Source organism: Leptodactylus fuscus, chromosome 10, assembly GCF_031893055.1.
Source record: "Leptodactylus fuscus isolate aLepFus1 chromosome 10, aLepFus1.hap2, whole genome shotgun sequence".
NCBI classification, from domain to species: Eukaryota; Metazoa; Chordata; class Amphibia; order Anura; family Leptodactylidae; genus Leptodactylus; species Leptodactylus fuscus.
Genome location: NC_134274.1, coordinates 32,309,925 through 32,337,899, shown reverse-complemented (window position 1 = coordinate 32,337,899; position 27,975 = coordinate 32,309,925). Strand labels below are relative to the sequence as shown.

The 27,975-nt window shown below is 41.6% G+C and overlaps 1 protein-coding gene across 1 annotated transcript; it reads right to left on the bottom strand.

Annotated features, from left to right (window-relative positions):
- Window positions 1-28: 28 nt before the first annotated feature.
- Window positions 29-20,721, bottom strand: LOC142182799 (lysosomal acid lipase/cholesteryl ester hydrolase-like). Its single transcript, XM_075257545.1, has 9 exons — window positions 20,590-20,721; window positions 15,150-15,264; window positions 11,223-11,421; window positions 9,430-9,539; window positions 7,873-8,009; window positions 7,366-7,512; window positions 6,503-6,574; window positions 5,611-5,679; window positions 29-4,942 (listed from the first exon to the last, which is right to left on the bottom strand). Exons 1-9 carry the CDS (start codon window positions 20,719-20,721, stop codon window positions 4,709-4,711), a joined length of 1,215 nt encoding a protein of 404 aa, XP_075113646.1. The 3' UTR covers window positions 29-4,708.
- Window positions 20,722-27,975: the final 7,254 nt, after the last annotated feature.

The window sequence follows — 27,975 nt, the reverse complement described above, 5'->3', positions numbered from 1 at the left end:
TATACTTATGTAACAGCTACAATAATACAGATCTAGACAAAGTAGTCAGTAGTAGTGCGAGTTCTTATTGAATTGCATAACAACCTTTAATAAAACATCTTCAGACTACAAGATATTAAATGTGACATTATTTCAATGTCATTGCATTACTGTCCAGTTGTATATAGTCCATAGAAATACAAGGCAGGATAAGTCACAGAAAAACCAGGCAACGGTATTGGCAGAGAGGTCTCTGAAAACATGAATTGTATAAGGCAATGTAAATGCAGAACATGTTCTATAACAATATGGATGTTGTGTCTGTACAGTCCTTGTATCATAACTCATCTAGTGATGTCTGACATTACTCCAAGACTGTCCTAGACATATGTCATCCATAACAGATCGATGGGTGTCTGACTCCTGCACCCCCTTTACAGTTGTGCTGCTGCCTAGTCATTGTTTACCAGACAGCGCCATACATTTGGTAGTGGTCACAATTGGTATGGCAGCTTATTCTAATTCACAGTCACTACTAAATACATGAAATAATTCCTGGTAAACAATGAAAAAGATGGAGTGTCATGGTCCCTTCAAACAGCTGATCTGAGGGAGTTTCGGGAGTTGAACTCTTCCAATCCTATGACCTACACTAGGTTCACGCCAGTGCCGGCTCTCTGTCATTCAGTTCCGTCAGGAAACCCAAACAGCGGAGAAGCAGACCCCCAAAACAGTGGGTACACATGGGGCACTGCAGAACCCTTTGACTATAACGGGGCCCGTCATTTTTAATCCGAAAGCGATTGAGAAAAAAATCTTCCATGCTGGACTTTTTCTCTCTGCTGATTTTCGGTGGAATCTGCGACAGTCTCGAAACGGAGAATCCGACGCAGATGTGACCCAAACCTTAATCTCGAAAATGGATTATCAATATTTAAGTCCAGAAAAACCCCTTTAAACTTCAAAATATAACACCTTGTACAACACACACCCAAGATTCATCCCCTCAAGTAAGTTTAAGTCAAAGCTCAGTAACGCCTTATAGCGGTAGAAATGTATACTGCAGTAACCCAAAACCATAAATGGCACACCGTGATTGGTGCCAAAAATCGAGAGGAATTTGAAGTGAGCATTTTCCTCAGATTCCTCTTCATTTTATGGCCCTCTGGTTTCCCACCCCGTTCCTTGAAAGCTTTGGTTTTCCACCTCAGATTAGTCCCAGATGAAAGGGAGAAGTTTTATGGTGCGGACTGTCGCAGATCAAGCAGGAGGCTCATCTTTTCAGCTTCCTGCTTCAATCCCTGCCTCCCAATAGAATACAATGGGCGGCAGATATCACAGTGGCATCTGCCATAGATATGGGAGCGGAATCAGTGTGTGAACATACCCTAATATCGTCACAGTGTTAGAGAACTAATTCATAGCTTCTATATCCATCTTATAATATACAGGTAATGAAACAGTCAATGAACAGAACAGAAAACTGGTTTTGTAAAACTAAATGGCTAAAATACATCTGAAACAAGAACTTGTAAATTTATTTCACAATGGCAAAACAAATACAGGAAAAAAATATATAAATTTAGAAATAAAATAAAATCTGTTATATTATAAAGCAATAAAACTCAGAAAATTTTGAGACCCTGAAAAAGTCAAGTCAAAGTTATGATCCGACAACTCTCCTGACATGTCTGTTGTAGTATACCCCACAATTTCCCATAAAATAACAATACCAGAACACTGTGTTGTACTGTTCCTGTGTAACTCCTCCTGGAAATCTATGAATCAATTGATAATTCTGTTCCCATTCCTCTTGTCTGTAGACTATATCAGACGATTTCGGGACTTGACCCACTGACGGCAGGAATGGTATCGCTCAATTGACAGATTAGACAACCATTTCCAGAGAAAATAACCGTGAAACAAAGCCATTCCTCCAGGTTCTTAACAGATCAGTATTTATTAAAACAGACATTTCGGCTGAGGCCCCACATTGCGGAAAAGCAGCTTTTTTTGTTGCAGGTTTTTGAGCCAAAGCCAGGAGTGGACTGAGCAGAAGGTAGAAGTATAAGAACTTCCTATATATTTCCTGTTCCTTTTTCACATTAATAGGATTGTATGGCCATATAAAGCTGTGGACAGTATGGGCTTCTGGCAGTAATGGTTTGTGTAGGAACAATGGGGTAGTTTATACAGATGTGGTAACAAACACCATGAATTCATTTTCTAGTCTAAAACACTGTATCAAAAATAATTCTATAGAAAATAGAACTCTGTAATATGTATAGCATGTAATACCAGAAGTTACAAGCAGAGCTATGGGTTAGACCTGGTTATATAGTAATTCACTGTTGCATTCGTCTTTTAGACCACATATTTCCTGAGTATATCTTTAATGAAATGCACATATACTATAACACTAGTGGATCCTTATATATTAAACTTAAAAGTAATGTGTGGAAAGTACAGTATATAGGGTGCATATAGGAAAAAGAACAACATTCACAAGTTATAAAGAGGTTCTCTACCTAGAGCTATCTTCAGGAGTGACGTGTGTATAGTAAGAGTCAGTAGTACAGAGGTAAGGCACTGATTTACGTCATAGATGACTATGGCGCGGTAGGACCGGATCCCTGGACAAGGCTCAGTTAGCCAATATTTGACCCGTATGTTACAGACTGAGTACGGCCTTTCTGACAATGGCCAAATGGATTTACTAACTGTATACTGTATATCCTATCTTATGTCGAATCCACCACAGTAGCGACAGTGCTCATGACCAGTTCTTAACCCAAAAACTGTATGTCACAGTTATCAACCAACTGTAGACACACAGTACCTATAGTACAACATGAGCAAGACCATCCCTGATTTACATGATTTATCTTGTTGGTTCTTTATAAAAGACCTTTCACCACCTCCACCAACTCTTTATATCCTTCAATAGATGCCTCTCCACTGATTCTGGCACAGTTGGAATAATTTTTGTAACCCCCACCATTCTTGAGCAATCACTTCTGTTAGTTTCAGCATGATTATGCTCTCTGATGTCAGGTAGGCGGTCCTTAAGATGGAACAAAACTATAGGAACCGCCCACCTGACAGCAAATACTGTAACTCATAGAAATGACTGCTCAGGAATGGTGGGGGTTAGAGAGAATTCCAACTGCACCAGAATCAAGGTCTAAGTTGTCATTGGTTACTGATCTTTGGAGAGGTCAGGCTATTCTTGTGAAAAGAGCCATTTTCAGGCAAACCTTGCCAGTACTAATACTCAAAACTGGGTGATGTGAAATTCACATAAATGGACCAAATACACATGGGCTCCACCAACTACTGCTGTAGCCATAATTTGTAGAGATCAACGGATCAGTCAGAGACAATACAATCCAAGAGACAAATGGATTCCTGGATGATTGTCTCTGATCCGTTGAGCTCTACAACTTACGGCTACAGCAGTGCCTGGTGGGAGCGCATGTATAGTTGGTCCGTTTTGATGTGAATTTTAAATCCCCCGGTTTTGTGTATTAATTTTCCTTGGTTCCTACCTCTGGACAGAGGGCTTGGATGCTGACACTGCAGCACCTGAAACTGCATTGAAACGCATATTAGTTGTGTCACACACAATATCCTAAGGTATTATATCGCACCTATGGGCATTGTAGAATTGCGCACATTTAAGGTTCTGCACAAGGGAGCGCCCTGTTGTGTTGCCAGTTCTCTTAGACAGTATTGTAATTTCCGTACTAATACTGTATTATATTATATTACTATATTATCAGATATATTATCAGATTACTATAAAAAATAAATGTAGGTGGAAAACCTCTTTAAAAGGGATGCATACACACAGACGTACACACAGATACAAACTATCTTCATATAAAATTGTGATAAAAATGAATTATGAGAACATGTACTGATCAAAATGTATTGTTTTGGTGAAAGCATCTGATACTATAGATATAAAGCTTGGGCAATTAAAGGAGTTGTCTGGTTTGCCTTACTGGCCCAAGTGGTATTGCTGAGACAAGTGGTACTACTGAAAGCCCCTTCAATGAACCATGTATAGCTATAATGTTACAGTGTCCACTGAAGACAATGGGCACCTATTATTGCATGAGATACCTATGGCCCGCCAGGGATGCGAGTTGCACTATACTACATATAAGCATTCAAGGGGAACAAATCTATAGAATGCAATATTGTCTATTAGGATGTACACACAATAGAAGCAGACAAACCCTTTAAGTACTCCCATTATCTGGAGTAGGCCTCAGCCCAGGTGTAGATCCTGGGCTCATTACTGACCCATTAAAGGCTTCAGCTCTTGCATTGCAGGGCAGTTCCATGAGGTGAAAGGAGGTGTATGGTTCTGTTCTGTAACCAGTCTGTTGTTCTCATGTGACTGGAAGTAAGCCACATGTATAGTTAGGTTATCAGTGCTGTTTAGTTAGTTGCTCAGACGAGCAGGTTTTTATTTTGTTTTTGCTTGAAGTTAAGGCTGTATTTGGTTTTGCCCATTTTGTGCCTGAAGTTTTTACCAATGTGTATAGATAAGAATAGTAAATTCTTGCATGTAAATGAAGCCCCTATGAATTGCATAGTGATGTATTGTATAGCTATAATAGTATTTTATCACTTAGTGGTCAATGAGGCCGCATTTCTCTTTTCCATGTGCTCCACAGGTTTTCTTTACATACAGTACATTACAATGTGATGCGTATGTTTAGGAAAATTTCTTGAGCAACTGAATGATTTCATTGTACATACGCTCTGGAGCATCCAGGCCCCAGATAAAATCCAGATGTTCCCAATCTGGAATCTCTTTGTGGTACACCAAGTTATTGACTTGAGTAAGCAATAAGGCCACATCCTTGCGATCAGCCAGCCAGTCGTTGCCTCCACTCCATAAAGCGGTGGGAATCTTCATATCTTTCACGTTGTAAAAAGGAGGTGTAGTCTAGAAGACAATAGTGCAACACTTAAAGGAGTATTCCCAAGAATGCACTGGTAGCTATGAGCTTTGGATACTTGTATGATTGACATGCAGGATTACAACTTGTGCTGCGGGTTTTTAATATAGCATGTGACAGTCTGAAAAGCGCCCTCTGAGTATAATTGTTCATGGACGGTTCACAATAGGGCACAATACTGTGTGCAGGGGCCACTATGGGAATAATACTGTGTGAAGGGGCTACTATGCCATAATGGCCCCTGCACACAGTATTATTCCCCCATAGTGGCCCCTGCACACAGTATTATGCCCCATAGTGGCCCCTGCACACAGTATTATGCCCCATAGTGGCCCCTGCACACAGTATGAAGCCCCATAGTGACTATGGTGAATAATACTGTGTGCAGGGGTCTTTGGGGAAGGGTCGGTGTCTTCGGGGAAGGGGAGGGGCCCATGTCAAAAGTTCGCCACGGGGTCCTACCATTCCTAGTTACGCCACTGGTGTAGAATGGAAGCCCTAACTAAAAACCCTTTAACAAGTAAAGACAAAAAAAATAAAGGAACTGCGCATAGAATCGGGGGGCACATTACTACTGTCATTTTACCATTACTGATCTTTGGGCCCCCTGCGCTCATTTCTTTTAGGTTTTTTAGGTCTTTTTAGGTTTTATTACCTGGTTGTAATGTAGAATATTTCCCTTGTATCCATAGTCAAATCCTTTCAGTTCACCACTTTTTACCGCCTTAAAAAGAATAAACAAACAAACATAGTGATGAAAATTTTGTCAGACACTTCAAATAAGACAGTAAACACTACTAGGAACCATCTGTACTGAATATCCAGCTAATAAGGGAGATAAGAGGGCCCTCTAGAGCCAAAGTAAGCAAATGATCCATTGCGTCATAGATTAGGACTATGAAACTAGTTGGTACTTTGCCGTCAAGGAAACTATATGTTGCTGCATTACCCTGCAACCTACTGTGCTCAAGGTGTGTGTGTGTGTTTTTTTTTTTTGTTTTGTTTTTGTTTTTTTTATGACTACAAGTTGCAGTCGCAGCATCCACTTTGACTCCATTCACCTATATTAGTCGCAGGGTGACACATATTTTTAGTTGTAGCCTCAGATTCCTCTTTCCAGCCCCCAGATGAATGAGGCTGACCAGCTGAGCGTCTCATGCCATGTGTTCTGTGGCTGACCAACTGCAGAATATGCAGCAAGATTGACCAGGGCGCTTATCTTTTCAGGATCCTGCTTTCATCTCTGTTCTAAATGGAAGTCAGAATCAGGGCAGAATCTGGTGCAAATTTTGAGGCAGCACCATATTCCTCCATGTGAGTGCATCCTAGAAGAGTCTGTGGTAGTGCATTCTTCATTTTCCAGCACATACCACAGATGCTTGATACGATTTAGGATGAATTTTGAAAGTCAAAAATGCTTTACTATGTTCCTCAAACCATTCCTGAACAAACTCCGCGGTGTGTTGAGGGCATATCATGCTGATGAAAGGACCACTGTACTTTACCAAAAAGTCATCAACACTGACCTTGCAAAGCCCCATCCTTACCTGAGCCCAGTGGATCATATTCTGCACAGAGGTTCCTGATGGGCAATGAGTAGAATATACATTTACCCGGCTCTGTAAGAGAAAAACAGTTACTGTAACAGAATGCATGGGAGCAAATTCATCTACACAAATGTATAGGCACCACAAACTGTAGCGGCGAGTGCAGTGCTGCCCCATACATTTCAATGGGACAACTCTGCAGTACGTACACTTGCTGCTACAGTTTGTATGGAGAGTAAGCAGGGCGTTCCTCTCTGCTCAGCGTCATGGCTGGACAGTAAGGAACGACCCCGATGACAGTATAATGGTAAGTTCACACAGAGTTTTTTTTGGTCAGGATTTTGAGGCTGTACCCACCTCAAAATCCTGACCAAAAAGACGACTCCCATTGAAATTAATGGGAGCCACTCGGGTCTTTTTTCCGGGAGCCGTTGCATCTGGAAAGAGGAAACATGCTCATTCTTCAGGCCGTTTCGGCTTGAAGGCACACCCTCCTCCAGAATAAGCCCAGTGCACCGGCTTTCAGTCGTGGCTACCCGGCTTTTGGTTCAGCCTCTGCCTCAGGTTCCAGACCAAAAAACTTACCCTAAAGCTACATACAGTACTGTCAGGAGGAGCGTTCCCAGCTAGATTGTCAGGAACTCCCTTCTGAGAGTGAAGAGCTATCAGTAATTGCACCGATAACACTTCCCCTGGGGCACATAACGGGAAAGCCGACTGTTGGCAAAACCACATGTGACCGAGGACATGAAGGGACCCATGTGTGCCAGCACCATGTCTGAATATACAACACACAGGCTATTATAAAATAAGAAAAAGGGAAATGATTAAAAAAAAAAGAAAGAAGTTACCACTATGCTTACCATGTTGAGATTCTTTTCGTTAAATCCACATAGAACAAAGAAAACATTGCCGCATATTTCTTCAATCACTTCACGGGTGCAAAAGTGGGTGGCGAGCCATTTAATGAACTCCGACTGCGGTAAAAATTGTTTTACACCAAACAGATCCTATATATGAAGAAAGAAACAGTGTCCTCTAAATATACATGTATATAGTCATACAAATGGGTATAGGCTGGGTTCATATACCTTACATAATTATGGATACCATACGGAATACAGCTATATTTTAATGGTTTAATGTCTATTTTAAAGGTGTTTTCTTACACCTGATATGTATCCCCTATTCATTAGAATCCCCGCTAGTATGGGGGGGTCCAGAGCTGTTCCATCTCATTGTATGACCATAGAGAGGAGGAGTATGAAAAAGATGGCAGATGATCATTGGCCTGCATCCCCATCACTACCTGTAGGGTTGTCCAAAACATTCAAGTCCAGTTACCATAGCAGGCAGTAGGATTACTATACCTTAATCAAGAATTCAGGGAAAACAGACAACTTTGCCAAGGGACTGCTGGAAAATTTGACTGTCGCCACAGGACCCAGACCAAAAAACATTTTAACCTTTTTTGCCAGCTCGGGCAAACTTGAGAATGCAATAAATCCTAAAACACAAAACAGAATATATAAAATATTAGTGTATTTTACAAATACCGTATATACTCGAGTATAAGCCGAATTTTTCAGCCCAGTTTTTGAGCTGAAAAAGCCCCCTCGGCTTATACTCGAATCAGCAAATTTTTTTTTTAATATTTTTTTTTTTTAGGAGGGGGGGGGGGGTTCTATGACCAGCCACAATATTAATGTATAGAATCTCCCATAAAATAGAGCAAAAAAAATTTAAAAAAATAAAAGTTGTAAATCCCTCCTTTCTCTAGAATACATACAAAAGTAGAAAATGACTGTGAAACACATACACATTAGGTATCCCTGTGTCTGAAAGTGCCCGGTCTACTGAATATAGGGGATCTGCAGTGCTCCTGTTCCGTCAGGAAGGGGTTAATGGGAGCACTGCAGATCCCCTATATTCAGCCAGGCTGAATTCCAAGTGGGGGAAGAAAAAACAGTCCTCAAGCTCAGAGAAGGGGCAGACAGACAACCAAAACACCCCCTCCCCAGCACCCAGCATCTACTGCACCCAAAAACTCCGACCATTTTAAATTTTGAAATTTTCAAGTAGCTGCTGCATTTTCCCCCTTGGCTTATACTCGACTCAATAAGTTTTCCCAGTTTTTTTGTGGTAAAATTAGGGGCCTCGGCTTATATTCGGGTCGGCTTATACTCGAGTATATACGGTATATATAGTAATAAGAGATATGTGCAGTGATCCAAAATACTGGGCTGAGAGTCATTCTGCAGATAACCTGAGAGAGGTTAGGATAAGTTACTTAAGTATACAACAACCCCTGACATGACAGTAAAAAAAAAAATTAATAAATAAAATGGGAGTTATTTTGTTAGCATCCAGAATTTTCATCCACATGACTCAACCCTGTCCCAAGGACATGAGAATGCAGTTGCATAAAAGCCACAATTTAGCTTTTGCCGTGGTGTCTTTTCCACCTTGTGAACTTTCCGCGTGGCTAGCTTGGTGGAGCTTTAGCCTAAAAGGGGTTTTCTGGGACTCTTAAATGGATGGCCCATTACTAGCAAACCCAAGACCCCTGTGGACCTGCTGGCTGAGGTAGAAGTGGTGCCCCCTGAGGTCTGCTTCACAGGCCATGTGGTGCCACGTTCATAGATCGTGTGAATGGGATGAGCCATAATATCAAGCACAACCACTGTACAAATATATGACATTGTGATCTGTAAGTAGTGAAGAGGCTGCAGCCTTCATCCCAGCCTCAAACAGCTTAATGACCGGGGGCCTGGATGTCGAACCGCTGCCGATTTTTAATACTATTAGGATAGGTCATCAATTACATGGCCTGGAAAACCCCTTTGTCACGGAGCAGGAATCATGTAATCTTCACTATATCAGAAGAGATTTACTTCGTTATTGCTTCATTAGTTTATAGCACATACCTATAGTGGTCCCCTGAGAATGCCCTATGTAATAGATTTGCTCTTGTCCAGTTTTATCTAATATAAAATTGATGACTGCAGGAAGATCAAACTTGGCCATCTCATCGTAACTAGAAGAGAGGAGAAATATACATTTATTTACACGCACAAATATGAGTATATCTACATGTAAAATAAAACTTACAGAATCAGACGGTTAATAAAGGCCTAGAAGTAATTCATGTACAGTATACGTCCACCTTATAACACCACTTTATGGTTTACATGAATAATTTATCTACATAAACACACTTCGTAAGTGAGTAACCTGGGGAAAAAAATATTCTGCTGAAACGCGATTCGGGCGATGTGTTTTTATGATGTGATGCGCTTTAGATGGCTTATTTGGGAGTGCACTAAAGCACTTAGATGGGACTTTTATACGGCAGAAGATGTTATTGCACTACGCTTCTTACTGTAAATGTTAGATCTTTGTTGATCGGACTGGATGACTATCTGTACCACGGGTAGGCAGATCTTGGTAGAAGAGTTGTCCCTACTTCATCATAGCTCTGTCCTGTTATCAGTGAAGGGCAACAAGTCCTGCTGTTAATTTTAGGGGAAAAAGACAATTCTTTCATTTTGGCCTCACCTGGTATTTAAAGGGATCCTATCATTGGATACCCTTTTTTCTTCTCGATAACACGTCAGAATAGCCTTAAGAAAGGCTATTCGTCTCCTTTAGATGTCTTCTCTGCCCCACCGTTCGGTAGAAAACTGGGTTTTCTTCGGTATGCAAATGAGTTCTCTCGCAGCACTGGGGGCGTCATCAATGCTGCAAGAGAACTCTCCAGCGACGCCTCCATCTTCTTCAGGAACCTACCTCTCTGCGCTTCTTCTTCTGTCATGGGTTTTCAATTTTCTAGGCCTCGGGCATAGCCAACTGCGCATGCCCGGGCCCCAAGAAAATGGACGCTTACACAGCTTAAAGGGTATCCAATGATAGGCTCCCTCTAACACATTTTACATGTAGGGTGAAATTCACGAACATTAAAACTTAATATTTTTTTACTTGAAAGGAATGCAGTCAGGCAAATTATAGAGTAAGAGGAGCGGAGTAGGCGAATATACAGTTTTGTGGGAAAAGCTTTGGTCACTTATACCATAACTGGGCTCCGGGGCTTAGGAGTCCATCAGGCAGTCTCATCGGTGACTGGCACACAGTTATGGAAATTATTACGGGTTTGGTCTGATTACATACCAAGTCTTGCCACAAGGGGGCATAAGTGATTCCTTCCCGATGTGCTGTAAAAAAAAGCCCTGAGACTACTTTTGGGTAGTGTACTTCTCGGTAAGGTATCACAGACTGCTATATGTGCCTCTATAATACACTTGAAGACATTTTGCCCAGTTAACACACTATGAAAGGGGAAACAGGAAGGCCATTTCAATGAATTTCTTGTCATCTGGGCCATTCTGACCTAGCTGTTAGGAGATGATGGAAGCAGTGGCTATGTGAGGACAAGCATAAATTGATAAGATGAAACACTTCAGTTTTTTTTTATTTAAACATAATTATTAAAATGTATAATTTATTTTATATTTCTAATGTATTAGATTAGATACAGCACACGTTCCAGACCGCTTAGAACAGCTAACTGCTCTGACCTCACATGCACTGCAAAAATAACGGAGATTGGTCAAACCCCATACTGAAAAGGTCTACGAGCTCCACCCCATAGACTTGTACAGAAATGGATAAACCTCTTAGTAGGTGTGACAGTGCATTGTCCATAGTCATTGCTTATACTCACCTGAATTCCCAAAATCTGTTATCATCACGGCAGAGAGTCTTGTGTTTCTGAGACCAGGTATTTCCCCGACTATTTCCCATCCACACATCATATCCTGCATCTGCCAGGATGAATCCTAAACTGTTGTTCGCCAGATTGGTCACCCAGTTACTTCCATCGGCAAGGAGGCCATGCTGTAAGAACACCACAGGCTTGGGTCCTACAAAGCAAGAAATGTATATAATGTCAACCCAAGGGGATTTATAAGGGATCTGGAAAAAAACAGATACTGTATCAAAACTATGTAAGCCGCAAGGCAAGAGCTATGAGTTCTCTACCGCCATGTTCCAGTAGGGGGAGCGGTTGTCTTATTTGTAAATAGGCCATAACTGGCGGAGACACATTGCTCACTCCGAGAGGCGCAGTAAAAATGTCAGCGTGTAATGAACATCTTGCTTAATGTTTCTGAGGTTCTGAAATGCCATACACTTGGCACACGACTAATCTACAGAATGTAATATCTACTAATAACATTTACCATTAGCGGGAGAAGTCGCTGTAGAGATAAACAAGAATAAAGACGTGCATGGGGCGCATTCATGGCCTAGATATTTTTGCTATAACCAGAAGATTAGTTTACAGTGCGAGTGCTAAAATATTTAATGTGGAATCCATCACTGTTTATTAAAGTGCATAGGCCATATTTCGAGTTGGTAGAGCAAATTTTGTTCTGAATTTATATTATACACGCTTGCCTAAAAAAAGCACCCAATTTACCTGACGCAGGGCACCCCCCCACACACACACCCCACTAGCCACTCCTGGGTAGGTCAATGCAATATGTTACATCGGTCTGCCTACCTAATACATTAAAGTCTCCCGATATCCAATATTATGCACCTGCAGAATCTATAAAGTCCTCCCGGCACATGGCTGCAATTTTATCCGCAATTTCAGATAAAGCACAGACCCATATATTTCTATGGAGCCATACACACTGTCAGGGACTGGGGTTGCTAGGTGGGGTGACATAGACACACAAGTCCAGTTTCTTTACTCCAAAACAAAGGTAGAGTTTACTTTCACTCAAAAAAGTAGTGCAGCAACAAAAGGGAACAATACAAAAATAAATACCTGCCCGGCTAGGCTCTAACTAAACATAGAATAGGTTACCTCACCTAGAATAACAGAAATCAAAAGCCAGTAGAATCATTCAGGACATAGATCCAAAAATATGACCTCTCTGTTCGCTCTCCAGCCAAGCTCTGCCCAAGTGTTGCTGCTGGAGCTGGCTTCTTAAGCCTCCTTGACGAGGAGACTCTCTACAGCTGAGTCGCTGCCGGAAAACCCCCAAAGTGTGGACTGGAGGGGGGTGGAATGACAGGTCCCACTACCAACCTACCTGCCATTCCTAAAAATCCAGCCCATTTACCAAAATGCTCAGCAGACTAAAGTTGTCTGCTGAGAACAAACATTCCTGGAGTTTTCTCATCTCACCCACCTGAGTAGTCTGGGTGAGATGTACACCCCCTCCATTACCTGACCAGCCATCGGTTTACAACACATACAAATCTTTTGCGGGCTGAAGAAGGGGGTCTCCAATTATGAAGCATGCCCTATATTTGTCCGCAGATACGTCACAGACCAGTGTAAGGAATCAAACAAGAACATTACTTCAGGTAACGTTACTGATGCAATATAGACAGGTTTATGTGCGGATTGTGGATCAGTGTTTTTCGGACCATACATCCACTATGGTCGTTGGCATGAGGCTAAACTGTCCTAGGTGACCATGCACCTTAAAAGGCTTTTCCCTATCCATGGGATAGGGCATAACATGCAGACTGATGAGGGTCCGATCACTATAGGAGACAGGGGAGTTTTGTCTCTAGTATGGGTAGTGCCAAAGTACAATGTTCGGCTATCTCCAGTGCTCCAATTGAAATCAATAGACTGGTGCGTATGTAGCCCGACCATCACTCTCTTTAGAACAATGGACAAAAGTGCCCCATTCTCCAAATTGGTGGGGTTCTGAGTGGTTAGACCCCTAACCAATCTGCAAGTGATCCCCTAATCAAGGAAACCCCTTTAACTAGTTGTCAGACAAACACCTAACGTAGGGGGAGGGCAGTATGCTGCTGCAGACCACCCCAGTGGCTGCCTATTTCTCCTGACAATGAAAGGATTAGGCATGTACAATTAAATAGTTGGTTCCACCATGTGTATGGGCACATTAACACTTGAATATCCCACTCCTGTGTCCAAGACTTTGCTCGAGCTGCACCACTGCTCTAGAATGCTTTACCCCAGAAATCAGATTAATACCCAACTAAAGCAGGTTCAAAACTGCCCTAAAATTACAACTGTTTAGACGGCTTATCACATAACCTGATCACATTGTTGTACACCTCCGCACACTGAACTAACTTTTTTTTTAATCATATTCTATCCCTCCTCCTCTATTCCTCAGATCCTGACCCCTCCATCTAGATCATGCACTTAGTATCTGTATATTCAGACAGAGACTGGTGACGGCTCATACAGCTTCAGTTATATGATCTTATCTATTAAAGATGGCTGGACCATTGTACTGAACAAGCCCTCTGACCTCTTGTGTCTCCTCATAGAATGTAAGCTCTTGTGAGCAGGGCCCTCACTCCCTACAATGTGGATCAGTTCACACTGTAATATCCTGACACAGAAGAATAAGGGGAACTGAAATCCCCATATAACCTTTTCTTTAGCTCCACCAAGAGTAAATCATACAATGACACATTGTGGAATAACCATGCTCCCATCAGTCCAATCATCATAGAAGCCAAGTGTTGAGTCATGAAGCTCAACGGCAACAAATTTCCAAAATATCCAAATTTCAAAGGCTTCACGATCCTTGAGGAGGAACCAAATCTGACAATTATAAAACCTGGACACTTATTGGGATTATACCAGTTTGGCTCATCTCTGCCATTTCCAGAGAAGACTGGGGATTAACAGAACTCCATGTTTCCATGAAGTAGACATTGGCACGTTCTCCAGTGTCTTCTAATGAAAGTCATGTTCTGTCATCGTTCCTCAGAGGGCCTTGTATTTGCTCTCATTTCCAAGTGAAATGCTGCTCTTCCTAAACAGTTATTTCCAAGAACACGTTTTGTCATGGACATACTGTCCTAGCCGCTAGGAATCCTCATGTTAGAGCTTGGCTCCGATATGGATGATGTTACTGATGCGTCACAGTCCAGGGCCAAGTGAGAAGAACAGTACAGCTGATACCCTGTCCTTGTTACCGGCCAACATAGGCATCTGCGTGAGGCCCGTGTCACTGCACCAGATCGATGCACAACCTTTCACACTTCATTAACCGAAAGAGCAGGATTTACGTAACGAAAGAAAATAACATGGAAAATGGAAAAGATCATTCCATATATATTTTACGGGCATGTGTTCAAACAGGCTACTGTGTCTAGGGATGAAAGCCAGAAAATGACAGTAAAAAGACAGCTGCGCTCTAATACAGGCTGCAAGCATGAAAGGAAAAAGTCTTCCCTACATGCAAAGAAGTGCAGGCTTGTTCACAGATCTGGCCGGAAAACTGGCACACGGGTTCAATTCTGACCTCGGGTAAAACTACCATGATGCATTACGGGAAGAGAGGAGTACTGGTAGCCTCCTGTCCCTGGAAACGCCACGTCACCAGGAAATCAGAAAACCTGCGTGGGGCGATAACGTGACCGCCCCAAGCATATGGGTAAATATACTTAATTTTTTTTAATTTTTTTGGAGCATACTAGAAATTAGGCAGGAGAAGGGGTTTTCATTTATCCCGGACCACCCCTTTAAGAAAAGGGTCAAAAACTAAGAATACAGACTTTTTTAACGCAAGATTTTTTGAGTGAATATTATTAGCAACTACAATTTTAGAAAATACCACGCACGGTCATCTATTCATACCTGTAGATGGATTCTTGACACCGTGAGGTATTCTGTTGATGCTCAGAATATAGCCGTCTTCAGTAGTCACTTCATATTCCTCACTAGGGTATCCTTTATATCTTACCAGTTCACTCTGCAAGAAAACAAGCAATATACTGTAGCAGTGACTTGCGTACTATATGGCTACATTAGACTACTTTAGCACAGGAGGGGTCGACTTCACTCTACACAAGCATCACTCAGCTTTGGGAGCCCATGACCATGCCGTTGGTTTTTCGTCATCTCACAGCCATAACCATACGGTCCCATGTCAAAGGTGCCCCAATCCTTACGCTTGACCATATCTAACCCAATGAACTGAGTGGGTAGGCAGGCAGGCGCACCTCATCCCAACATAGCCACTGGCAGTAGCCATGACTGGTGTTCCTAGTGAGCAGACAAGGTTGGATGCTACTATTCAGCCTGAATGTCACTACTAAATCTGGACAGTTTTTCAAATTCGGTCTCAATTTCCTAAGTGTAAGGAGGCATTCACACACGATAGATTTTGTTGCAGAAATTTCTGCAACTGAATATCAGTCTCACTCCTAGGGCAGTTTTCAAGGCCAGTACATGGATTTCATTAAAGATGAATGGAACTGATATTTATGGAATTTTTTCAACAAAATCTGCTGTGTGAACAAACCCTTAAGCCGAATGGAAACCGGAACGCAGATGTGAAGCTACCCTTGTGTGGCTATTGATTTGCTAACTAGTTAATTCATGTATTAGTATAGGTATGATGACTAAGTGCCTGGAGATATGGCTGGCAGGGAGCAATATTCAGTGTATGCAGAGACATTACTTCATTGCAAAAAGGGTACAAAGTACAAATCTGACAATGAAGACTCTTTCCTAACATCTTTATCAACTTCTAGGAGTTCAAGGCTTTGCCTAAAACTCAACGCATAGGACATAATGGAATTTCTGACGTAATTCTTCCAAGTGAGTCGCCCACACTATGAGTAAGAAGGCATACGGTCTGTGGGCACGGACCCATAAAAGATAAAAATACAGAGATAAGTACAAAATACATAGTGAAGAATGTGTATATATACAATACACAGAGACAAAAAGGTAGCCACAGCCACCCCTTGTATCCTGGCAAATGAATGCATATGAGATTTAGTGTACAGTCCTATGAAAAAGTTTGGGCACCCCTATTAATCTTAATCATTTTTAGTTCTAAATATTTTGGTGTTTATAACAGCCATTTCATTTTGATATATCTAATAACTGATGGACACAGTAATATTTCAGGATTGAAATTAGGTTTATTGTACTAACAGAAAATGTGCAATATGCATTAAACCAAAATTTGACCGGTGCAAAAGTATGGGCACCTCAACAGAAAAGTGACATTAATATTTAGTAGATCCTCCTTTTGCAGAGATAACAGCCTCTAGTCGCTTCCTGTAGCTTTTAATCCGTTCCTGGATCCTGGATAAAGGTATTTTGGACAAACAATTCAAGTTCAGTTAAGTTAGATGGTCGCCGAGCATGGACAGCCCGCTTCAAATCATCCCACAGATGGTCAATGATATTCAGGTCTGGGGACTGGGATGGCCATTCCAGAACATTGTAATTGTTCCTCTGCATGAATGCCTGAGGATTTGGAGCGGTGTTTTGGATCATTGTCTTGCTGAAATATCCATCCCCGGCGTAACTTCAACTTCGTCACTGATTCTTGAACATTATTCTCAAGAATCTGCTGATACTGAGTGGAATCCATGCGACTCTCAACTTTAACAAGATTCCCGATGCCGGCATTGGCCACACAGCCCCAAAGCATGATGGAACCTCCACCAAATTTTACAGTGGGTAGCATGTGTTTTTCTTGGAATGCTGTTTCTTTTTGGACGCCATGCATAACGCCTTTTTTTATAACCAAACAACTCAATTTTTGTTTCCAAAATGAAGCTGCCTTGTCCAAATGTGCTTTTTCATACCTCAGGCAACTCTATTTGTGGCGTACGTGCAGAAACGGCTTCTTTCTCATCACTCTCCCATACAGCTTCTATTTGTGCAAAGTGCGCTGTATAGTTGACCGATGCACAGTGACACCATCTGCAGCAAGATGATGCTGCAGCTCTTTGGAGGTGGTCTGTGGATTGTCCTTGACTGTTCTCACCATTCTTCTTCTCTGCCTTTCTGATATTTTTCTTGGCCTGCCACTTCTGGGCTTAACAAGAACTGTCCCTGCGGTCTTCCATTTCCTTACTATGTTCCTCACAGTGGAAACTGACAGGTTAAATCTCTGAGACAGCTTTTTGTATCCTTCCGCTGAACAACTATGTTGAACAATCTTTGTTTTCAGATCATTTGAGAGTTGTTTTGAGTAGCCCATGATGCCACTCTTCAGAGGAGATTCAAATAGGAGATCAACTTGCAATTGGCCACCTTAAATACCTTTTCTTATGATTGGATAGATCTGGCTATGAAGTTCAAAGCTCACTGAGGTTACAAAACCAATTTTGTGCTTCAGTAAGTCAGTAAAAAGTAGTTAGGGGAATTCAAATCAATAAAATGATAAGGGTGCCCATACTTTTGCACCGGTCAAATTTTGGTTTAATGCATATTGCACATTTTCTGTTAGTACAATAAACCTCATTTCAATCCTGAAATATTACTGTGTCCATCAGTTATTAGATATATCAAACTGAAATGGCTGTTGCAAACACCAAAATATTTAGAACAAAAAATGATTAAGATTAATAGGGGTGCCCAAACTTTTTCATAGGACTGTATATTCAGACACATGCTTTTTATTCCACACAGGTAAGTGTACACCCGAAGGGAACCTATTTTCATGGATACCATATAGACTTAAGTCTATCGAAGGATACTTGAAATTGGCCGGGGTCGGTCATATACACCCCCGAAACAATAATTGCATAAACTGATCTATTAATATCTATGGGACCGGATGCTGAAACCTGTGCAGCTGTAGCTATATTGGAAGTGTCCCAACCATTTCATAGAAACTCCTTTCCAATACAATAAGTAAGAAGTATAGGTCTTGTTGAGAAAGTGTAATACATACTTCCACATTTTGACTTCCTCATAGCATAAGAAGAATGTGGTGATCACAAGACGCTCCCATGACTGTAACAAATCAACCCACTAAAACTGCAAAGATAGACAACTAACCATTGTTTACATCTTTAACCAGTAAGAGACAGAAACAGAGTCTGATATTGTTGCTGGTAAGTGATCTAGGCAGTTATTGAGCTATTCCCATAATAGGCAGGAAGGGCATATCCTCACGGTATACCATTAATGCCTGATACCTATGGGTCTTACCTTCAGTCTCCTAAACACAGTACAGTGTCTTGGATGAGCTCGGCTCTTTCATTCCTATAGGAGTTACAGTAACAGCTACGCTTGCCATTAATTTTACATATAACATTGGAGTGCCCTTTAAGACCTGACTCTAATCTCTCCATCGATATGTACCCCTGGCCAATAAAAACATTATACACGTCCTTTGGTTTTCTCATACCCCAAATGTTCTCCCAGTGCTTATGGGCTAACTCTAGAACCACTTTTAGAAAGGGTTGGGGTACCACCAATTGCTCAGTAACCTAATCTCTTATTATGCTTACCCTATACAATAAATCCAGGTTCCTGGTTCCCAGATACTGGGACTTACCATTTATCACCTTTACATTTTCTCTTGCACGAGACAAGTTTGGGTCTCTGATTTGTGCAGTTCCAAAACCTCAAGTTCCTGCAGGTCAGGGATTTCCCTCTGACCTTCAGTGTTGCCAGCTAACACAGTCAGGGTAGAGCTATTCTCTTCTGGGTCTGCAGCTATTGCTGGCACCCCACAGTCTAGGTCGAAAGGTTTAGGCTGGTCTTACACGACCGTAATCATTCTACAGTCCGCATGTTGCTGATCAGCAACACTAGTTGCTGATTGGCAACATACACCCCGCAGATGTCCATGTCCTGCCGCACTCGCCCACAGAGTTCTATGGGCAAGTCCGTGCAGTGCCGCAATTCACGGGCATTACGGACATGCTCTATAAATTGCAGACCACGGTTGCGGCCCGGCCACACCACCGATAAAATATCCAGTGGTGTAAGAGGCCGCATTGAGTATAATGTGTCCGCAAATGGTCCGCAATTGAAAACCCTCAATTGCGGACCATTTGCAGACTTACATTACTGTCGTGTAAGACCAGCCTTAGGGTCAACTTTGGGTAACCTTTCCCACCCATCCTGATTTTTATATGGAACCTTCTGGTTTTTCCACAGGTTCCAGAATACCGGAAAATCTCTTCCAAGAATCACGCTGTGGAACAGAGACTTGACTACACCACAGGCATCTCTGTTGAAATCTCAGCTATTAGGTAGTTTCTGATTTCACCATGGATGCACAAGACACCCACAGTACGCTGACTGTATCGTGCAGGTTCCACCAGAGTTGCACGTACCAAGGTTACCACATTACCAGAGTCCATTAAAGCAGACGCAGCCCACCCCCCACAGTTACTTCACACATTTGGGGATCACCATTAGCCGCCAGTTCTGCTAAGCAGACAGGTTGCGCAAATGGCGAGACTCACCGGGTACTGCTACAGTCCATGGACTCATTGGTTAAAGAGCAGTACGCAGCTATCTGTTCCAACTTGTGGCACCGCCAACATCATAAATGGGTTTGATCCCCAATTTGGGTCTAGAGAATACAATTCCAACTGCCTGTTCCCCTTGTACATAACCTTCTACAACCTTCGTCACACGCCTACTGGTGGATATCGTCTTACCAGTTCTTGGGGACGTTGGTCTGGAGTGCGTCTGAAGGCTGAAGCCACTTCTTCACCAAGTGGACCAGGTCATGCATTTGAGACCTGGGCGGGAGACTGCTCCGTATATCTTTTAGACTGTCAATCCTAGCTGAGCTATGTACTGAGCTATATCATGTCCTTGGGCACATGCGGTATAATACACTGCTAGAAAGCCAACAGTGCACTGAATTCAGTGCACTATCGTCTTTCCCGTTCTGTGCCCCCACTGAAGAGCTATTGGTGCCGTTACCGTAGCTCTTCAGTATCAGAAGAAGCATCTATTGCGCTGTACTGTGAGAGGGGGGGCGTTACTTACTGCCCAGCGTTGACGCTGAGTGGTGAGGAACGCCTCCCCTAATCCTGACAGTACTCGTCCATAGACGAGTACTGGGGGGGGGGTGTTCATCACCGCTCAGCATCAACGCTGGGTGCGCTTACTGCCATTTGAGCCTACACCAGCACTTTTGATGGCAGGAAGAGAACAACGACCACAAGTGCTTTATAAGTCAAAGAGAGCTTTTGGGTACTGTTCATATGTGATTTAATTCAGATCTGACACAGTACTGAGGCTTGCATATGACACACATACCCTTGGCAATAATGTATGTATTCTTTTCAATGTAACTTACAATATTCATGTTAGCTTCAGGATCTGCTGTATATAAGAAGTCCACAACATCTCGCCTAACTTTTCGTGATGTATCCAATGACTGTGTTGTGATTCCACAGATCAGTACGGTCACCGCTGCCAACCACCACATCTTGGGACTAGTAACATAAAAAGAAACTTGTACATTAGTTGTTGTCCATTATAACCATGGAATTCATACAACAGACCACACTCCCAAGGGGTGCAATATATGGGAATATTCCCATTTTATAAAGCTATGGCTTATCTTTAGGATGTGCCATCACTTTATGACTGGTGGGATCTGTTCTCTAGATAGGTGGGGGTCCCAGATGTCAAAGGGGTCAATAACATAAACAACATAACTCACCACTCCCAAATCATGCTTTAACAGCGGCAGTAGGTCAGATCCTTCCATCTACAGGTCTCCAGCTGACATCAAGAATGATGTTCCATTTGTGCCAGGTGACTGCTTCACATATGGAAAGTCACATCAGTCACATGCTATTTCACCTAGTTTCACCTAGGCTAGGTCACCACTGAGGTCAGTTAATGGATGCAGTGGTCACCTAGCACAAACAGCTGGGGAGCCTGTCAATGGAAGACCAGACCTGGTCACAGTCATGTTCCCTGGACAGTGGGCTGCAGTGAGCTCCATACATTGGAACTCTTTCTACAGGAGTCTCAGGGATCAGACCATAACCATTCATAAAGTTATGACATATCCAAGACAAGTTGCTCAACCAAAAACATTGCTGTCGTGCATGAAACTGCAATCTTTGGTTGTGCAATGTGTATTGTGGCTCAAGTCACTGCATATCCCTTGCCTAAGGCTAGGGTAACACAGTGACTTTAGCTACAAATAGAACTGTCACATAACTGAAGATTAACATGTCACCACACGATTCCTTCACCTATATAAGTAAAAAAAAAAAAGGCGATCTTTGGTAACACTACATCACAGCCATAATTGACCCTGTAGCCCTAGCCTAAAAGTAGTTGTCTAGGATGTCCTACTAAAACCAATGGACTGTCTGTGTACTACAAGGGGAAATGTTCTTGGTAGCCGCTGTCTTCTGTGACTTATAGAAGGGGACCAACGCAGGACCCCCTATGCATGACACCGCATCTGCTTTATACAAATGTGATAGTCAACAATTTTGCCAGATGCAACGGTCTGCAGAGTGTGATCTACTGTTTAAAGTGGATCTCTGCTACTAGAAGGGTCCGTAAACTTTATGGTGCCATGATATCATCAGACCTGACCGTACAGATAGTAATGTCATTTGTCATACAGCTGCACTGATTACATGGAACATACATGTGTAATACTCATATATCATACACATACTACAACATATGTAATACAGCCACAAGTAACATACATGTATAATACACAAATGCTATACAGCTGCATTGATCATATGTAACATACATGCATAATACATATATGTAATACAGCCACCCGTAACAAATGTATAATACACATATCATACATGTATAATACAGATAATGCACCATATGTAATGCAAGCCAATGTAACATACACGTATAATACATGTCATTCAGCTGCATTGATCATATGTAACATATATGTATAATACATATACTACAACATATGTAACAGTCATATGTAACATAAATGTATAATACAAAAATATATAATGCAACATATGTAATACAAGTAACATACTGTACAGGTATAATACACATGGTATACAGTCACATGTAACATACATGTATACTACACATACTACAATATATGTAACATACATGTATAATACACATATGTAATACAGCCACACGTAACATACATGTACACTACACTACAACATACTAGTCACAATCAGTGCTCACAATATCCCCATCTAGAAACAAATGACACCATTGCTGGGGCACCTGCTGACAGATCCACTAAGTAGGGGGGGTAAGTAATGAAACAGACAAGAACTAGGGTATAAAAGTCCCCAAACTGCCCAGTTACAATGTAATGCTATACTAATAGTAATGTCATAGTATATAGATAGTAAGAGGATGTATATAGAGAGTGGCAGGTACGTACCAGGCAGGAGCGCCGCACACACCCAGCACTAGCACTATGACAGGGGGCAGGCTGCAGCCTATTAGCGAGCACACAGCAGCTCACACCATTCACTCCTTCCTGAAGAGGCGGGGCCGAGAACCCTGCCGGAGACAGCTGCACTAACCAATCAAGCGGCCTGTTAGCTTAGAGACCGGAGAGTTTTGACCAATAAGAGAAGAGGTCTCTTTGCTGTACAGTGTCAAAAGAAAAGTCCAATTGGTGAGCTGTGTGGAAATCACGTGACGTAGTCTCTGGGAGTCTGAGCAGCAACACGAGTCACGTGACACTGGGAGTCCAAAGACAGAGTACACGTGGGTTCTTATGGCTTGTTGTAGAGAACAGTATATATATATATATATATATATATATATATATATATATATATATATATATATATGTGTGTAATGTATATGTATATACACACGTATATACACACAAACATTACATATAGTATGTACAGTGTGTGTGTTAATGACAGGTTACACAATACTATTATGTATGTATTTGTCTGACAAACAAGCTAAGTAGATGAGTCAGTATGGAGACCCTGGTTTGTCTACTTTTAGATTGTGTACAACCTTGAAGTCTGGTCAATGTGTTGTGTTCTTTGTGTTGCCTTATCTGTTATATGGTATATAAGGTGGACTGAGTTACTCCGTTCAGGTAGTCCCCAAGTGGACTTCCCAAACGGAATACCGAACGCAGATGTGAACCGGGCCCTAATGCTATCCTGTAATACTTTATAAATCACCTGTTCTCATTGTTTCTATATAAATATTTATGTCTCATGACTTCCATTTATTTGTATTTGTTCTTTTCTTTACTATGAATAAAGTTGTTGTGCTTTCCTCTTCTCAGATGAATCCAGAACATAAATATTTAGATTCAATCTGAAGAATTTATATATAAAATAACTTTTAGCCAAACAAATACTATCCTGCCAGACGTCACCATATGGAGCATTAGTACATTGACTGTACTGACTGGGGAGAGGTCCGCACACTTATCACTATGAGAACAAAAGGATTGGGCAGTTGAAATCTAATTTATTTACCCTGGCATCTGGACTTCATACACAGATGGTCAGACAGTGCAACAAAAACCGACCAGTCTGGACAATACATATCTAATGTGTATGACCTCCTTCACTCGACTGTACAATTGTGGATCAAAGTACAGACACATAAATTTCCATGGGTCCATCATTTTTGTGGCTGTTTGTCTGGGCCATAGTGAAGGGTCACGCCTTTAACTGTCCGTATTAGCAGCTCGGTCTATTCACTTCAATATATGAATCAGTGAAAAGCACTACCTACAGATACCTATCCTTGTGTATCCTTGTGTCATTCTTGTCCTCTTACTGACTTGTACACTGCTCCCGGTCGTGTAAAGGAGGTCTAAGTTTGCATTTGTTGGCTGGTTGTTTACTAAAGTATAAAATGTATTTGTGTAGTAAAGCATGTGATGGTTCAGTGTGTGATTAGATATATTGGAAAGATACCATACTGTATGTTTTGGATTTTGCCGCTCATATTGGGTTTCTGGAGGGAGGTCAAGGCAATGATGGATACCCTCTTTCTTCAGTGAGTCCCATTAAACCCGCTGACTTATCTCCTTGGTCTCCCCCCTAGACACCTTGGTAAGGCATCATCAAGACCCTTTAGCTCATAATTGGAGGTTGATGTCTCCGCCGTTGGGACCGGAGTAACTTGGAAGGTTGAAAGATATTCGCACTCTTGAATACTTGACAGCGAACCTCAGTAACACTACGGAGGCGTTCAAGACTATCTAGTCACAATGGGATGCATATTGTATCCTTCACGGCCTTTAGGTTGCTGACTGGTCATTCCCCCACTGTCACTGTTCCTTGCCATCTGATGGGATTACTGCAGTTCCTTTTTTATTGTTTGTTTCCTGATTGAAGTTTTGCTATTATTTGTTTTCTAATTGAAAAAAATTAATAAAAATTAGTTATAAAAAAAAATAGACATATTGGAAAACTGTGATAAGGTGACAATAACCATTATTAGCAAAACTGACCAACTATAGATGCCAAGGCAGGACATGAAAGCATGCTGCATTTTGTATTTAGTCAGATTCCATTTTTGTCTAAAATGTTGTTTACTGAAAATATTTGGTGTGACAAATATGCCATAAGAACATGTCTGGATTAGGGGTTATTAGTTCATTTAACTGTAAGTCAAGTCATATGACTGGGAGTATGTAAGATATAGAACTAATCCAATTCTATCTCATTAACAGATGAGGTTTCCATTATAACCAAAGAGCAAAGATGAATACGTTGGGTGAGAGTTACTAATTCTGTCCAATATTTAGACAGTGCAGACTTAAACTAGAGCCTTAAAGTGTGCCAGATTTATCACAGTGACCATGTTCAATGGTAAATCTGATGTATCTTTAGACTGTGTAGTCTAAGTTTATTCCTTGGCTTAGTTTGCGGCAGAATTTTTGTGCATTTCTGGTGTATATTGTTGAATGTTAAATCAGACTCTTTTTCTGAGAAGTTCCACTCCCTTTTCTGGGAAGTAAAAAAAAAATTAAAAAAATGACAAAAACAAACTCTATATGATGCGTGCCATGGAGGCTTGTTTTTTGGCACAAATTAAACCAGACTTCTGGCACACTTCAGCCCCACAGATAGATAGGTTATAGCGTTCCCTGAATCCAGCAGTGTTTTTCCACTTCTCCATTGCCGAGAAGTTTTTGTCCATATGCAAGTGCTCCAAAGAGGAAAGGTATGTCATCATTGCTTTAAAGAGCTCATTTGACAAAGAAGGCAATAGCTCAGGAGCAGAGGCATGTTTTATTGTGTATACAAAAAAACAATGTTACAAGAATTCTGACTAATGCCAGGGACACCGTTGGCATGCTCACACCGGATTAGCTCTAAAATCACTGATTGTAACCCGTCGTGTACAGTAAAGTGTATCCAAATCCACACAATGCAGAAAGAAACCTGCAGTGCTAAGGATATTGAACCCACAGCATGTCAAATATTACTGCGTGTTTGGCCTTGTATTGTAAAGATTAAAACCTGGGCCAGTCATCTGGGAATTACTTCTGAACGCCATAGCGAACCCGATGATTTTGGCTTGTATTTATCATGGGTGGGTCTGCTGCAGGATGTCCGCTGCAGACATCCTACGGTAGACCCGACCCCCTTTAACTTACTCCTTAATTCTCACAATCCTTGCAAGTTGACTACAAATTTTTCCACATTGGAAAAGTTTTATATGAGTCATGATAATGCCACAATTTTACCGTGACTCATGAATGACCATAGTTCACCATGGAAACCTAGCCTAAACTGTTTTCAGGGGGTTATATAAGAAACGAAGAGACTGCACAATTGGAGACGGAAATAATTGCTCTGAGTTAATAAGAAATGTCAAGTTTGAAGGTCAGATGACTTATACGCGGCAAATAGCTGAACTCTGACATATTAAGCCTGTATAAAGGCAAATCTGAGATTTCTCAAATGTTCTGCGTTACAGATTTTCAGCATGATAGTGCACAAATGCCGGGTCACGTCACATTTCTAAGAGCCTGTTCTATATACAGTCTAAGATAGGTCTTAATAACTTGTCAGATGAACATTTGCAGGTTACCTGAAAGCTCAAACTCTAACCAGAGATATAACTTGAAATACTTGGGCTCCTGCAACATTCATAATAGGGCCCCTACCTAACAAGTGCCGTTTATAATATTGTTGTCTTCCTATGTGTCAGAGGGAATTTAGGATTCTTCAGGCACCAGTTCAGGGGTACAGCTGCTTACCTGTTTCCTATAACTGCCCCTGTCTGTAACACCAGTGTGCACTGTCCCAATAAGCACCTACCAGAGTTCTCCTCTCAGTAAACATGAGCGCCAGCCAACCTTACTTTGACTTTATACAACCTGCTTGCCTTAGCAGGCTATCTCGGTGGTCTAGTACGGATGGACGTGCTTTTGACATTTTGGGCAACCTAGGAGTGACCAGTGAGCTGGATTCATTACCCGCCACTCTTCCTCTGTTCCAGGAGTCTTGTACTGATGTCACATCAGACCTCAGGGAAGAAGTGGAGACAAGAGCAATGAGTAATGAATTTAGCTAACCCTTTGCTTATATTGCTTGTGGGGGTTGGAGGGGCCATTATACCGTAAGTAATGACCTGCAAAAATTTTCTGATGTGCAAAGCATGTTGATTTTTCTTTCCTCCATAAAGGCAAGTATACCCACCTTTGATGTGACATTGCCAGGCTCCCTAGCCACACCGCTCAGCCGCTGCCAAGGCTTTGAGGGCACATTGCCAATGTGTATAAAATTTGTGTAATAATGCTTGCGGGTTATAAAGTGCATAAAGTCTTTGATAAATAAAAGTAAATGGACTGTCTTCTAATGCCATTAACACTTTATTCATCATTATCAAATCGGTGGGGGTCTGACAACGGTGCTGCTGAACACTGTGACCTCCTTCTTACCAGGAACAGCTTAGTACATTGTTAATCTGCTGTGTCTGTACTAGAGCTCCATTCCAAGCATTTGACTGAGTAAGCTGCAGTACCACGTTCAGCCACTAGTACATGGATGGCACTGTGTATGATGAGGAGGCTGCGGTACTCAACCTGAACACCTGACTACTCAGTGGTGACCCACACCAGTCTGGTATCAATGGCCAATTCCCAGAAAACCCCTTTAAGAAGAATGTCTCACAGACCGCACTATATTTATCACGCCACCTGATGCTTTTCTAACACTGATGAATTTTTCTCTCTAATAGTGATTATAAAATGGGGAAAATTTAATATGACCTAAAAACCAAAATGATCGTCGATAAAGGAAACGGTTATTACAATGTTTTTTGTATCTCTTTGCTTTGATTTTGTTCTTTATACCCAGATGTCATTGCTGAACACTTTGTCTGCCGGGCTCCCTTTATCCAGCAGTATTACAGTGTCTACATTTCCCATTCTAATAATGCCACGGGCACTGCAGGCAGAAGAAAGCGTATTATCATAATAATAAAATATAACGGATACATGGAGCTAAATATCCTCTTCATCTCCATGGAAACTGTAAAGCTGGAGTCAACCAGTAGAAATGACAATTGGCTTAAATAGCGGCTTTCATTTAAAGAAATCATTTAGGGAGATCAGGATATAAAGGAAAGGATTTCACCATAGCTTTGTATAGCAGAAATGTGTTTCATGTCTGTCCTCATGGGAGCTGAAAGTCTCTCATTTCATGGTAAGCAGCAATGTATAATCATGCACGTACTCGGGGGGTACATGTGCAATGCTTTA